Source organism: Brassica oleracea, chromosome C3, assembly GCF_000695525.1.
Source record: "Brassica oleracea var. oleracea cultivar TO1000 chromosome C3, BOL, whole genome shotgun sequence".
Classification (NCBI taxonomy): Eukaryota; Viridiplantae; Streptophyta; class Magnoliopsida; order Brassicales; family Brassicaceae; genus Brassica; species Brassica oleracea.
In genome coordinates this window covers 10,941,065-10,954,051 of record NC_027750.1, presented here as the reverse complement: position 1 = coordinate 10,954,051, position 12,987 = coordinate 10,941,065, and the positions used below count along the sequence as shown (strand labels likewise).

Sequence of the window (12,987 nt, the reverse complement as noted above, 5' to 3'; positions counted from 1 at the left end):
AATCATCAACTCTAAACCCAACTCTAAACCCTAAACCCTAAACTCTAAACCTTCAAATCTAAACCCTAAAACATCAACTCTAAACCCTAAATGTAAACCCTAAACCCTATATTTTTCTGAAATTCGAACCCTAAACCTTCAAATCTAAACACTAAAACATCAATTCTAAACCCTAAACGTAAACCCTAAACCCTAAAACTTTAAACCTTCAAATCTAAACTCTAAAACATCAATTCTGGGGTTTTAGGGTTTAAGGTTTATGATTTAGGATTTATGATTTAGGGTTTAGGGTTTAGAGTTGAAGGTTTAGGGTTTAGAGTTGATGTTTTAGGGTTTAGGGTTAATTTTTTTACGGTTTAGAGTTTACTTTTTAGGGTATAGTGTTGATAGTTTAGGGTTTAGTGTTGATGGTTTAGGGTTTAGAGTTGAAGTTTAGGGTTTAGAGTTGATGTTTCGGGGTATAGGGTTTCGAGTTGATGTTTCAGGGTTTAGGGTTCATATTTTAAAAAAAGAGAGTAGGGTTTTGGATTGATGGTTTAGGGTTTAGCGTTTGTATTAAAAAAAAAGGTTTAGGATTGATCGTTTAGGGTTTAGAGTTGAGTTTTAAATAATTAACCTCGTCATACAAATATATTTATATTGGGATATTTAGATAATGGTTAATTTATAAAAAAAAATATTTTTGTTGAATTTAAGTGATTCAAAATTAATTTAAAGTTCTCAAAAACTTATTTGTGTTTAATCTAAATACTTATTTATCTGATTATGATTTTTTCTCGATGCCACGCACCAGATTTTATATTATATATTATAAATACATAGTTTGATTGTTAATTTGTATTTTAGTAAATTTCAAATTAATCTTTTCATGACTTCTTAAAAAATATTCTCAACAAAATATTTTGCATAAGATATTGTGAACTTTTCTTATATATTACTTTAAAAACTTCTGTAATACTCATTTATTTTCTGAAGCTTTTTGAAATTAAATTTTCACAGTTTTCTTATTAGCTATAAAACAATACTCACAACACAGTTAACTTCAATCTATATTTTTATATGATCTATTATACTAAAATTGAAAATTGCTACCAAGCATGGACAATGGCCAAACAGCCTTAAGAACACCATTTTAAACAACAAATCTTCATGCAGCAACATTAGCTCCTCCAGCTAAGAAGCTTAACTGTTGAAACTTCCCCTTCTTCCCAACATATAACACTTTTAATGTGCTGAGCACCAAAATTTTTGTGGATCACTATCTTTCATAGAAGAAGTTTGAAGCATATCTCCACTGTTCTTGTAAAAGAATTTCTCGTCTTTCAGAAAACCCTCAGAAGCTTGCCTTTCCATATACACAAAGCATAATTATGTCAACAAAAAGAAATAGATACTAACCGGACCAAGGTACTTAATTAATGCTGAAGTTTCAGCCGAGACACTTCTTCACAATTTTTACTTCTTTCTCCTTGCCAATATCAAACCTGTAACATTTCAGTTAAACACACATCTAAGTTTATTTTTGATTGGCACAAACCTTTTGACATAAATGGGGGAAAAGGAGCCTGTGAGAAGTAATTACCAGTAGAAGGTCTCTACTCAGGAAGTGGAGCAACTTATAGTAAAAATGAAGGTTATGTCCATACCGATGTCAAAGGTCACAAACCTTTACCAACCTCATCTGCTCTTGTCCAAGCTCGAGATCCCACCTGGAATTCACGGTTTCATGTTTCTCGATATCAAAGAATGATATATAACTTCTCTTTACCTCACCAAAGTCTAAGAGTTTCTGCCTGTGATTGAAACAAAAGGGATTTATCATACAACATAAGATCACGACAACACAATAACAGCAGAAGTTTTGAGATCAAAACACTAACAGGTAACAGCTTTGCTCCACGAGCACTGCACATCCTGCGAGCTTTCACCTGGTACCAAATATTTTGTAAAATTTATGTAACTTAATAGCAGCTTCGTGTTTGGGGTTCCTCAGATCAAGAACTGAAATTTATCTAAAAATCCCAACAATGTGTAACTCAGAGCGAGATCATTCTCTCCGGTTGCATCCATTTGAAGGGAATGGATTTCTCAACAACCATTTTACCACAAAATCCCAAGATCTCTTAACCAGGAGTCTAGAGCAGCCTCCACGTCATATCCAACATATCCCACAATACAATAGTGAGATTCTGACCTGAAGTGAAACATCAAGAATTTGTTATGTCTGACTCATACATGTTTGTATATATATACAGAAACCCAAAAAAAGCATGAAAATAAAATACAAACAGAGAAAGAAGCGCATTTCACACACAACTTCTGAACAATAGATTCAGCCAAAGAACAAAGATTGAAAAAAAAAAATCAGAACTTCTCAAATCTAGAAAAACAGAGCAACTCACTGAGAAGACTTAGTCGTAGTCAAAATGAATAAGTACCTTGAATATACCACCAGAAATGTATTTACAACTGCATTTTCCCTTTTGTTGAGCAAGCTGCGAAAACAGAGGGAGAGAGAGTGATGAAAGATGGCAAAAAAGAGACTGGATAACACTATATATAAGTAGAGCAAAGTTGAAAAACTTGAGTCAATGAAATAATTAATTTAGTTTTAAGGACCTCTATGTACATAGCTCCGGTTTCCATGTGGGGTAAATGGAGTCTGTCAGACCCTTGTGGCTGCAGATGCATCTTTCCAATACAAATCTGGACAATTCTCTAAATAACATGCCACATCGATCACATAGCTGAAAGGAAAAAATATTTTGAATGGACAATGAAATCATTAGGGAAGTAGTAGAAGCTAAGTTGCTGGAATTAATAAAAAAAGAAGGAATCTGATGAAGTGCAGAGATGAATATATGAAAGGCATGTGTGTTGGTTCATGCCAAACTCAAAAATCAGCATCACCACACACAGCCAAATAAAATTAACATCACCGTGCATCCGACACGAAACAAAATATGAATACTTTATGTTACAAATCACTCTTAGGGCCAACTTCTTTGGGGGATTAACCATACCTGCTGAGAAATGATTTCCGAAGACTGATCCAGAAGGAGTTTGCTCGACATACTCGTACTTTGCTGAGATCGACTGAAGCAAGCCACATTCAGTGGATCTTAATTTCCGGCGGAGATTGATAGGGTTTTTTCATCGCTAGATATAGAGAGAGCGAGAAAGAGGAGTCGAAGAGGATTCATGGGCGAAGTTAATGGGAAAAAAATAGAATATAAACTGTTAAGAATGAGAAATCGGAAAGGTCATCAAAAAGAAAAACAATATTGTCGGTTGGCTACATTGAAGAACGCTGACATGGCACAATACAATAGTGTGATTGGTCTGAATTTCTTTGCATACGTGGCAACCTCACCATTGAGTATATTGTGGTTTTAGTATTGTGATTAAACTTTACAATAATTCGATAATTTGTTTGTGTTTATTGCTTGGTTCTACAATAAGATAAATCATAAATATTTCAGAGGTATTTTTGTCTGTATTTCCATCACCAACTTTTTGATTAAAAATTGATTGATTTCAACAACAATCTATTATAGTCTGTTATATATGTATATATACATTTATATATAAATATATATATATGACATTTACATCTCAGTTGGGGCCTTCAATTAAAATATTTAGGAAGATTATATATGTAAATTCAAACTTAAAACCTTGGTTTGTATAACTTCTTTTTTTTTTTTTTTAAAAGAGGCATAAACAATCAATTCATTGTTCAGAAAAAAGAACAATGCATAATGGTTAAATAATTAATTTTTTTATCATTTTTATTTGTTTTATCGGCTGATCAAATCGGTTTCGGGAGGAAAGTATTTATTTTTGCATAGTAATTAATCCGAAATAGTACTACAAGGCTCAAGTTTAAAATGCCTTTGGACTAATGTCAGTTATGGTCCAAAATGTTAACCACTTTGATCTAAACCCAAATCTAGACCGTTCAAATCATGATAATTTAGTTTCACGCGGGAATCAAATTTAGGATCAACATAGATACAAGCCCAGCTTCAAAAAATTAGACTAATTTACCATCACCTAGTTAATTCAGAAGATAGTTTTCATATTTTCAATATGATTATAGTCACTGTTGACTGTTATTCTAAATGACGAAAATAATACTCATAATTATCGAATATGTAAATATAGAGACCTGATAGATACAAAATGTGTGGAGGCACCGTAGCTTAGTGGTTAAGGTTTAAAGACAAAATATGGAGATCCATGTTTCAATTCCCAGAGAAAGCAATTACGGAAGAAAATCTTATAATGGATCTTCAACATGGTGCAAGTAAAGCCGGCAAGTCGTGGATCGACGGTTCAGGTGATGCAATTAAGCGTATATCTTCATAAGACAAATAGTATTGTCGGTTGTTGAATCGTCTTTATAATTTTTTATAATTATAATATCATGATAAATCAGTATTGAAAAAAAGATAGAGACAAAATGTAGTTTTTCAATCAAGTTTCTCTCTCCCTTATCCTCTCGACGGTCTCTTCTTCAACTTACAACCGCAGATCTCTGTTTCTCCGGTGACCGGCGCGTGGCGGCTCCATTAGCGCCACCGCCGATCCCGTTAGTTTCCTCTTCTTTGTCTTGTGTAAATCTCTTGTTTAATTTGTCTTAGGGTTCGTATCTGGTTAAGCGGAGGGTGTTGTTTTGTGGAGCTCGTGTCGGTTCACGGTCTCTGTGGAGGTCGTGTGGCTAGATGGTCAAGTCAGTTGCAGGTGAAGCTTGGTGTTTCCTTTTCGAGTCGTCTCTCGGGTCCCTTCCTTTTGTGGGTTGAAATAACTATTGGTCCTTAGCGTTTAGTGGCAATGTTGGGTTTGTTTGATGGTATTGGTACGCCTGTTGTTGTATGTTAAGCATCGGTTTGTTTATGGTGGGATAAGCTTGGTTTTCGATGTCTCTATTCTTGGGGTTAACAATTGACTTAGCAGATTGTGTTTCAAGTGGTGGTGGGTACAATGAGTGCTTCTCTTCGTTTCTTTTGCCGTGAGTGAGTGACTCCGGAGAGTTTCGATGGGCAAGGCTTCCGTTTCGTGTGGTTTTAGCAGGTCTTCTATTCAGGGGTAAGTGGGCGCTTGTGAGTGTGTCGCATCCGTATCCGATGGTGGTGTGGACCGAGTAACGGTCCTTCTTGTCGGGGTATGAAGTCTTGAGGTTCTTGGACGTTATCGTCGGGCGGGCGTGTGCAGCAACGATAGGTCGCGGTGTATTGGGTTCTAGAGGTGGAGGTTATCGGGTGGCAATCTTTGATGTGCAGCGATAATTCCCGGTCACTGGCATCCAAAATTTTTAATATCTGCTGAGTCGTTTGCTTAATATCCTAGTGTAGTTGTTAATCGATTTCCTTTGTTTAGTTGTGGATCGAATTTTTGTGTCTTGTGTCTGTAAGTTGCCCCTGTGTGGGTTCTAGCTGCCGCCTCCTTTGGGTCATGTTCGATTTTCCGTCAGTTCTTGTATTACAATAGTATTTTCCTATGGAATGAATTTCAATTTGAGAAAAAAAAATGTAGTTTTTCAAAGAAAATTAGTTCCAACAAAAAGGACACTAGAGACATCACACGCATTAAAACAAAATGGTCCAATGGGTCATTTTTTTCCCAACTTTATAGACTTAATGTTCAAAAAGAAAACTTTATAAGGGCCAAAATCTCACAGCAAAAGAGGAGAATAGCGAATCAATTTGGAAACTGGAAAATGACAGAAAGATTAAATAAAGAAATTCAATAGAAAAAATAACAAAATTTGTCCCTAGTGCTATTTTACCTCATTTTTCTCATTTTATTGTATTATATTTGGGTGCTACTTTCTATCAAATAGTCAATTAAAGCATTTTAATGTAGTATTCTATTTTTTCTTTAAATATACATTTTAAAATAGAATTAAGTGATACTCTATTCTATTTTGGTTTGGAAAATAAAATAGGGTTGAAATTTTTTGATTTCAAAATAAATTGGAAATATAAAATATAATTAAAATGCCCATATTACTGTTCGAGTTTATTCGCTATGAATTGAAATGCAAACTTATTTCTCTTTGATTAGATAGATACATCAATGTCACGGACAAAAATATCTTGATTTCTATTCATATGCCAGCTTTTATACTGGAGGAAAAAGGCAGTGTCAGACTTAAAACTAAATTTAGTGGTCAGAAACGTACATGAAAACTTTAGGGGAAATAAACTGGTGTAAGAAACAACAGGCCTACACACAAGAATGGGACTTTGTTACAAAACAAATAACATTTATAGCTTACATATCTTTAAGCAAAAAAAAAAAACTTACATATCACACATGCATTTACCCACGTAAAAGTTTTACGAAAAAAGAAATAAAAAGAGAAAAGAAAAAAACAAATAATTATACAATTTGAATAAGCAGGTGATTTTTCACCTCAAAAAGTTTTCACATGACAAAAAAAGCGAAACAAAGATCACACCGTCTTTGTTTTCTAGTAACTTCCCGAGAAGAAGGGTTCCTCGTACGGGAATGACTCCCAAAAGCCATCGTTTTTGTGGTTCACGTCGAGCAAGAGGTCCGGGAGGTCGGAGAACGCGTCATCGGCTGTTGAGGCCACAGCAGGAGGCGACAGTTCCGTGGCTCCGGTAGAAGGTGACGACGTCTCTATGCCCATATCAATGACTACTGAAGCTGCAGCCTCCGCTGCGGCTGCTTGGATGTCTTTAGGATCGGCACTAGCCGGTCTAGGGAGGTGGTAGGCTAGCTCCGGGAAGTTGAGATGAGCAGAGTCACCTTTTATGGCTAAAGCCGCCACGTCGTGAGCACGAGCAGCCATCTCCGCCGTGGGGAAGGTACCGAGCCAGATTCTTGATTTCTTCTTTGGCTCTCTGATCTCCGAGACCCATTTTCCCCATTGCCTCATTCTCACCCCTCTAAAACTTTGATGCTTTGAAACATTAATCTTTTCATCATCAACATCTTCTTCTTTGACTCTTTTCTTCTTGATAGTTTTATTATTATTCACAGCTCTCGCCGTGGCCTTGGCCTTGGCCTGAGACCTTCTCCTGTAGTCATCAAGATGTGATTCCGAAGAAGATGAGTGATCCATCAAGTGTAACGAAAGGGCTACTTTGGTGGGAAGATGTTCAGAGAGGGAAAGATATTTTGTGTTTTTGATTTAGTGCGCGAGTACAAAAAAAAAAGAATAGGTGGATGTGGTTGGTTATTATATACATCCAAATTACAAAAGCAGAGTTGCTTTTTGTAGGCTATACCTAAAATGCATGTATACGTATTCAATACACATTTGGATTTCAATCTATACAAATGAAAATCTCTTTTTCTCTATATATGTAGATACAATGGAACTCATATAACATTAAGATGTTTGGAACCATTATATATGAGCAAAAGAAAGAATATAAAATGCTCGAGTAATTACTATTTATTTATAATGCGTTCCTAGAAGTTTGATTGATAAACATTTTTAGCCACAAAACTAAAAGAGATAACAATACAAATAACAGTGCATTTCAAAAAGGAGATTAATTAAGAGATGATGGTAATAGACAACAAATATGATAAGAGATGCTATGGTGGTATGTTAAATCATACTATAGTAGTATGTGATACAAACTAAGGATAACTCCTAGTATCAGAATTCAGAAGTTAGAATGAGAATTTATTTGGGATGGATTTGGCCTTCATTTTTGGTGATTCTATTTTTTTTTTGGGGGGGTCATATGTGATTCTATTTAAAAATGCTTTTTTAAACAATGCATTTATTGGGCACCTAAACAATGCTTTTTTAAACAATGCATTTAGGACACCTGCATCGGCAGAATTGAACTGAATTCTCTCCAAAAATAATTTAATATGATAACCAATAAGCAAGTGACAGCTGAGTGATGAGTTTTTCATCAGTTGGGTAAAGTCTCGATTTTCTTGTCTCTCACCTCATTTTTTTCTTCTTTTTATTCAATTAGGAAAAAACCCATCTAGACACTATACAATACTGTGTTTCAAAAAAAAAAAAAGACACTATACAATACTGTTGGCCTTAACATCGCAAATTTCCCTTTAAATGTCTTTTTTTTTCATTTTCAATCGGTAAATTCATGAAATTAAAAACTGTAGCTGAACTAAATAGTTCTGCGTCGTCCCGTGCTATGCATGTATACGTACATGAAACTTGTACGTACATGCATATATAGATAATAGATGTCACATGTCTATGCATGTACCTATGTATATGCATATATCGAAAGAGTTCAAGCTTCGTTTACGTCTTTGGACTCTTGGGTTAAACAAGATCAATAGGCGCTGTCAAAAGTAATTCTAATTAGTGTGTCGCCGTAACTACTTTCACTACCAAGTACCACCAACCAACTAACATTTTCTTTAATGAAATGAATACGAGTGCATATTTGTTTGTTTGTTTTCAATGTTGGAGGATCTAGATAGAAAACAACAACTTGTTAATTACAATATCACAACCAACAAATTGTATATGGAATAAAACTATATGTAACCAAAATATTTACTACCGAATTCTGTTATCAATTGATCCATTAATAATTAAAAATCGCTTGGGAACTTTATGAAGAACACATACAAATAAAACTACTCTATATCCAACTAACAATTCCTTATAGATGCATGTATCAACAGAAGAAGACAATTCCGTTTATTTCAAGGACAATAAGGAACCCATTCATGGTAGTTCAATGTGTAAAATGATGACCCTATACATTAAAGAGAGATTTATGTCACCCCATTGCGATCAATCATATGGTTGCCCACATGCTTGAGATATTAATTTGCACTCTGGTAATTGAATCCTTCGGTTATATATAAAAATGATTAATTTCTTACAAAATATAAATACTTAACTTTTACAAGCATTCTCCATTTTTTTCCACTTTTGTTAAGTGTATAAATTTTATTTCTTCATAGATAAAAATGAAGATTTAATTTTCATATCTTACGCAAACTTTTAAGATATTAATATAGTCCTCAGATAACTTAAGGTACTTCTTTATTTTACATTTAATAAAATATGAAATAACCAAAATAATGCTGTCTCCCTTTCAGCCGCAAAAAAAAAAGAGCTTGTCAAACTTCAAAATGACCTCATGGCTCAGGAGTTAGAGTCTAGCTGAGCGGAGGTGCTGCTTAATGAACGGTCGGATGTATTCATGGTAGCCATCAGGGACCACCGAGTCATTGAATGGATCTTTCAATGCTTCCTCAAACAGCTTTGGGTAAACGTTTCCATCATAGCGGCCCAGCACAGAGCCAAGATAGTGGTCTGTGTAGTCAAATGCGTCCACGAGAGCGACTGCGTTTGGTCGAAGCTGGGAGTAGAGTGACCGAAGCTGGTTGTTGGCGAGTGAGGCTTGTTCAGGAGTGATGGTGTTAGTGCTTAGAAAATCTCCGAGGTGTTTGTGAATGAGATGGAGTGCATAGATGTAGCATAGATTCTTTAGCTGGTTCTTCACTCCTTTTCCTTTGATATCTCCCTCTAGTTTGGCTATAAACCTATAAATTTCAACTAGTTAGGGTTTCACTTTTTAATAGCCAGGGGAAGTAGGCTTTCTTGTCATTCAAGGCATCTACTTGATTGAAATCATAATGGGAAGGTTCGAACTATGGTTTCACGGTGTTGTTTTCAGCCACTGGATGAAGAAGCTTAGTACTTACTTGGAAACAACAATCAGCTGGCAATGTGCAATAGCAGCCTCAACAAGATCAGCCAATAGTTCAGAGAATCCTTGTTCTTGATTCTCAAACTTACTCAGATTGTTAGCACAAGAAACAGCCATTCTCAAAGCCCTTGCTTCAAAAGCTTCCAACACCATAGCAGGGTTTAACCAATCCTCAGCTGCATGCTCAACCAAGATACTTTAGACAAATCAAGAAAGGATGATAAATTTATGTTAAATTCCCCCAAACTCACCCTTTCTAATGCTTGAATGGCAATGCAAAAGATGTTTTGCCCTGCCCATATAAGCAGTTGTTCCAGCAGGAGCCTTTCCAGAACTCAACTGTGCAACTGTCTTCATCAGAAATCTAGCAACCTGTAAAGATAACAAATTTTAATACAAACAATTCTATTTAAAATGGCTCTATAGAGTATTATTCTATAAAGTGAGAATAAGAACACCTGTAATTGCAACACAACATTGTCTCCCTCATAAGTGCAAGCGGGGACATAAACAGCAAACAGCTCAGGAAGGCCACTGCACCACAAGTAGCCATGTCCACCACATAGCTTGCGACATTCTTCAATACCATCCTGCAACCAACAAAAAAAAAATACACCATTTATTTAAATCTGATTTTCTCCTTTTTAATAAGTGAAAAGTGTCAACAAAGTCCAAAGCATACAGAGGTTGCTGAGGTAGTCATAGACTTCAATCCTGCAGTGCATGCATGAGCTTCAGGCAACGTTGCGAAATCACTAGCTTCTAGTCTTTGTGTTACATCAGTGTACAACCATTTCAGCCACTCTCCTACAAACCGAAATGCATATGCAGATGCCAGCAGAGGAAACAACCTGTTCTGCTGAGTTTTATAATCAATCACCTGCCCACATGACATATAACGACATCAACAAGTGACTTTTTTCAGGGCCGGTCCTTGGCATAAGCAAAAACTATCAGCCTATTACCCCCAAAATGTTAAAAATAATTTACATACACATAGACTTCTAAATTTGTAGAAAAAAATCCTTTTTTTTATTAAAGCTCTTACTAAATTGTTTATACCTCTCAAAATCTTGGAGTGGCCCTGATTTTAAGAACCATGAACATCTTCAATCATGGTAAACAATTTTGTCCTAATAGTTATCTACAGTGGGATTAACAGAGAGTAGAATACCTGTGTCTCAATTCCACCATTCTGTGAGCCAAACTGCCTTCTCACTGCACTGTACCTTGTAGCTATGCATGCTGCTCTAGCCATCGCAACGGAAGCATTTGACACAATAGTCTGTCTCACAGACACCATAGTACCATACATCAGTTGCCTTGGAACATCTGATGGTACATATTTTCCTTCTCTTGTCACCTTTGACAGCCTGAGAGAAGACAAAAAATGCAGAAACATAAATCAGTTTCATTAGAGAGATATGAACTATACAGTGAAATGCTTATTCACACAAGGAGAATAGAGAAGGACCTCATGAGCATCTGATCTCTAGGAATACAAAACTTATCAAACATAAGAAAACCATTGTCCATCGAGTTATATGCTCCGTTTCCAAACTTCACACCAATATCACCAATGGTTATTCCAGGAAGAGGAGAATGATCATCCAAATTACGCAGTTGCACGATAAATCCTGAAAGAGAGATGAAATATTTGGCAATTAATAACGATAAATAGACAAGAAATGAAACAAGAAACTCCTCATGGTGATTACCATGGACACCATGGTCTTTGCCATTGGTTATAAGACGAGCATAAACCACAGCATGAGTAGAAACTTTTCCCAAACCACCAGGCCACCACTATTTCAAACACAAACAAAAATTACAACACAAGAGATTAGTTTGTTTGGTCTTGTTTTGCTTACTTTGGATGATGTCTGAGTTGGACTGTGAAGGATAAACTGATCTGTCTGAGGATCAAAAGTAGCGGTTGTCTCAAGGCCTTGAACGTTAGAGCCATGACCAAGCTCAGTTTGAGCATAACATCCAATTATCTGCATCTTGTTCGCAAGAGGCAACCACTTTTGTTTCTGTTCCTCTGTCCCTTGTCCTTTGATTGCAGGCACAAACATTCTCTGGCCACAAACAACCATTTTAACAATCAACCAAACTCAACCATTTTAATGTTTGTGTGTGTGTTTTTTACCCAATGAAGATCCAAGAAGCCAGGTTGATCCATGAAATATTTAAATATGACTGACTCCTCATCAGAGAGACGAAGCTCGTTGATCAACTTCCAAGCATGAGCGCTTTTTCTCAACGTGTTCTTGAACAACTCTTTCCTAGTCATTACAGCTCTATTGCTTTTGTCAAAGACCTAACGTGTCAACAAGACAAAAGCTGAAAGATTCACATCTGAGTTTCACCGGGACACACACATACACACATGATGTATGAACGAGGAGACACTAACCGGATCACTGGCGACAAGGCGGGACATCCGGTTTGAAACCTCGAAAGCGTGGCGAGAACCGGCCCAGACGATCTTCATCTCGTTGACATCGAACTCTGCTTTGTTTCTTTCATGGGCAAGGTGATCACCTCCCTCCATCGTTTAGCTGTTGTTAGATTTAGACTGTAGTGGAGAATGAATCAAAGTTCAGAGAGAAGCCATGTAATAAGAGAATTAAAAGCTTCACTTGCGGCTTTTTAATAGGACAAATCTGTTACATACCATTAACCAGAAACAGAGATTCCAAATTTTAGCAAAACAGAAATGATATCCATAGAAGTAGGAAGTGCATTAATTAGTAGTTGACATATGGATATCGATCAGCTTTCATGTATTGGTCCCACTCATTTTGTAACGTTTTGAGGTATGAACGTGGAGTGTAAACTTGGGCCTCCATGTTCAGCCCATTTTTATTTTATCATCCTACTACAGTACAAAACAACATGTGTTATTTTAACACTTTTTTTTGGGTTATTTTGGATTTTTAGAAGATATTAATACAGGGGTTGGAATTTCAAACGCAGCGGTTGCGGTTGCGAACTTGAAAATTTACGGATATAGATAGTTACAGTTTCAAGCGTTTTATATAATTGGTACAATGTTTGAAAATCGTTGCATTTGCGGGTTATTTTTTACTTGTATACCCACAGATACAAAAATTAATTATTAAAATTTATTTAATAGACAAAAATATAAATATATAAATGTTATAATTAAAAATTATAATCTTAAGACCTAATAACAAAATAATAAATAAAACTAAAAACAAATTGGTCATTAAGCTTCTTGACAATATTTTCTTTCTCGGATGGAGTAAAAAAATCTGATTTCTTC

The 12,987-nt window shown here is 35.8% G+C and overlaps 2 protein-coding genes across 3 annotated transcripts; both read right to left on the bottom strand.

Moving 5' to 3' along the window:
- Positions 1–6,336: 6,336 nt before the first annotated feature.
- On the bottom strand, positions 6,337–7,196 carry LOC106333462 (ethylene-responsive transcription factor ERF038-like). The gene has a single exon (XM_013771904.1). The coding sequence runs from the start codon at positions 7,094–7,096 to the stop codon at positions 6,479–6,481; it is 618 nt and encodes a 205-aa protein (XP_013627358.1). The 5' UTR covers positions 7,097–7,196; the 3' UTR covers positions 6,337–6,478.
- Positions 7,197–8,970: 1,774 nt separating this feature from the next.
- On the bottom strand, positions 8,971–12,443 carry LOC106328342 (putative peroxisomal acyl-coenzyme A oxidase 1.2). 2 transcript variants are annotated; one of them, XM_013766768.1, is made up of 12 exons: positions 12,376–12,443; positions 12,115–12,276; positions 11,848–12,018; positions 11,567–11,776; positions 11,414–11,501; positions 11,170–11,332; positions 10,870–11,068; positions 10,378–10,575; positions 10,154–10,285; positions 9,947–10,067; positions 9,691–9,871; positions 9,135–9,528 (listed from the first exon to the last, which is right to left on the bottom strand). In XM_013766768.1, the coding sequence occupies exons 2-12, from the start codon at positions 12,250–12,252 to the stop codon at positions 9,135–9,137; spliced, it is 1,995 nt and encodes a 664-aa protein (XP_013622222.1). In that variant the 5' UTR covers positions 12,253–12,276; positions 12,376–12,443. The 2 variants fall into 2 exon arrangements, with proteins under 2 accessions (XP_013622223.1, XP_013622222.1); XM_013766769.1 differs by lacking the exon at positions 12,376–12,443 and having other exon boundaries at positions 8,971–9,528; positions 12,115–12,369.
- Positions 12,444–12,987: the final 544 nt, after the last annotated feature.

Coding starts and splice junctions, on each gene's coding strand:
- LOC106333462 (XM_013771904.1), bottom strand. CDS start 7,096: ATGGATCACTCATCTTCTTCGGAATCACATCTTGATGACTACAGGAGA.
- LOC106328342 (XM_013766768.1), bottom strand. CDS start 12,252: ATGGAGGGAGGTGATCACCTTGCCCATGAAAGAAACAAAGCAGAGTTC. Junction 11,333..11,413: donor CAAAGACCATGGTGTCCATG/GTAATCACCATG, acceptor TCTCTCTTTCAG/GATTTATCGTGCAACTGCGT. Junction 11,069..11,169: donor AGAGATCAGATGCTCATGAG/GTCCTTCTCTAT, acceptor GTCTTCTCTCAG/GCTGTCAAAGGTGACAAGAG.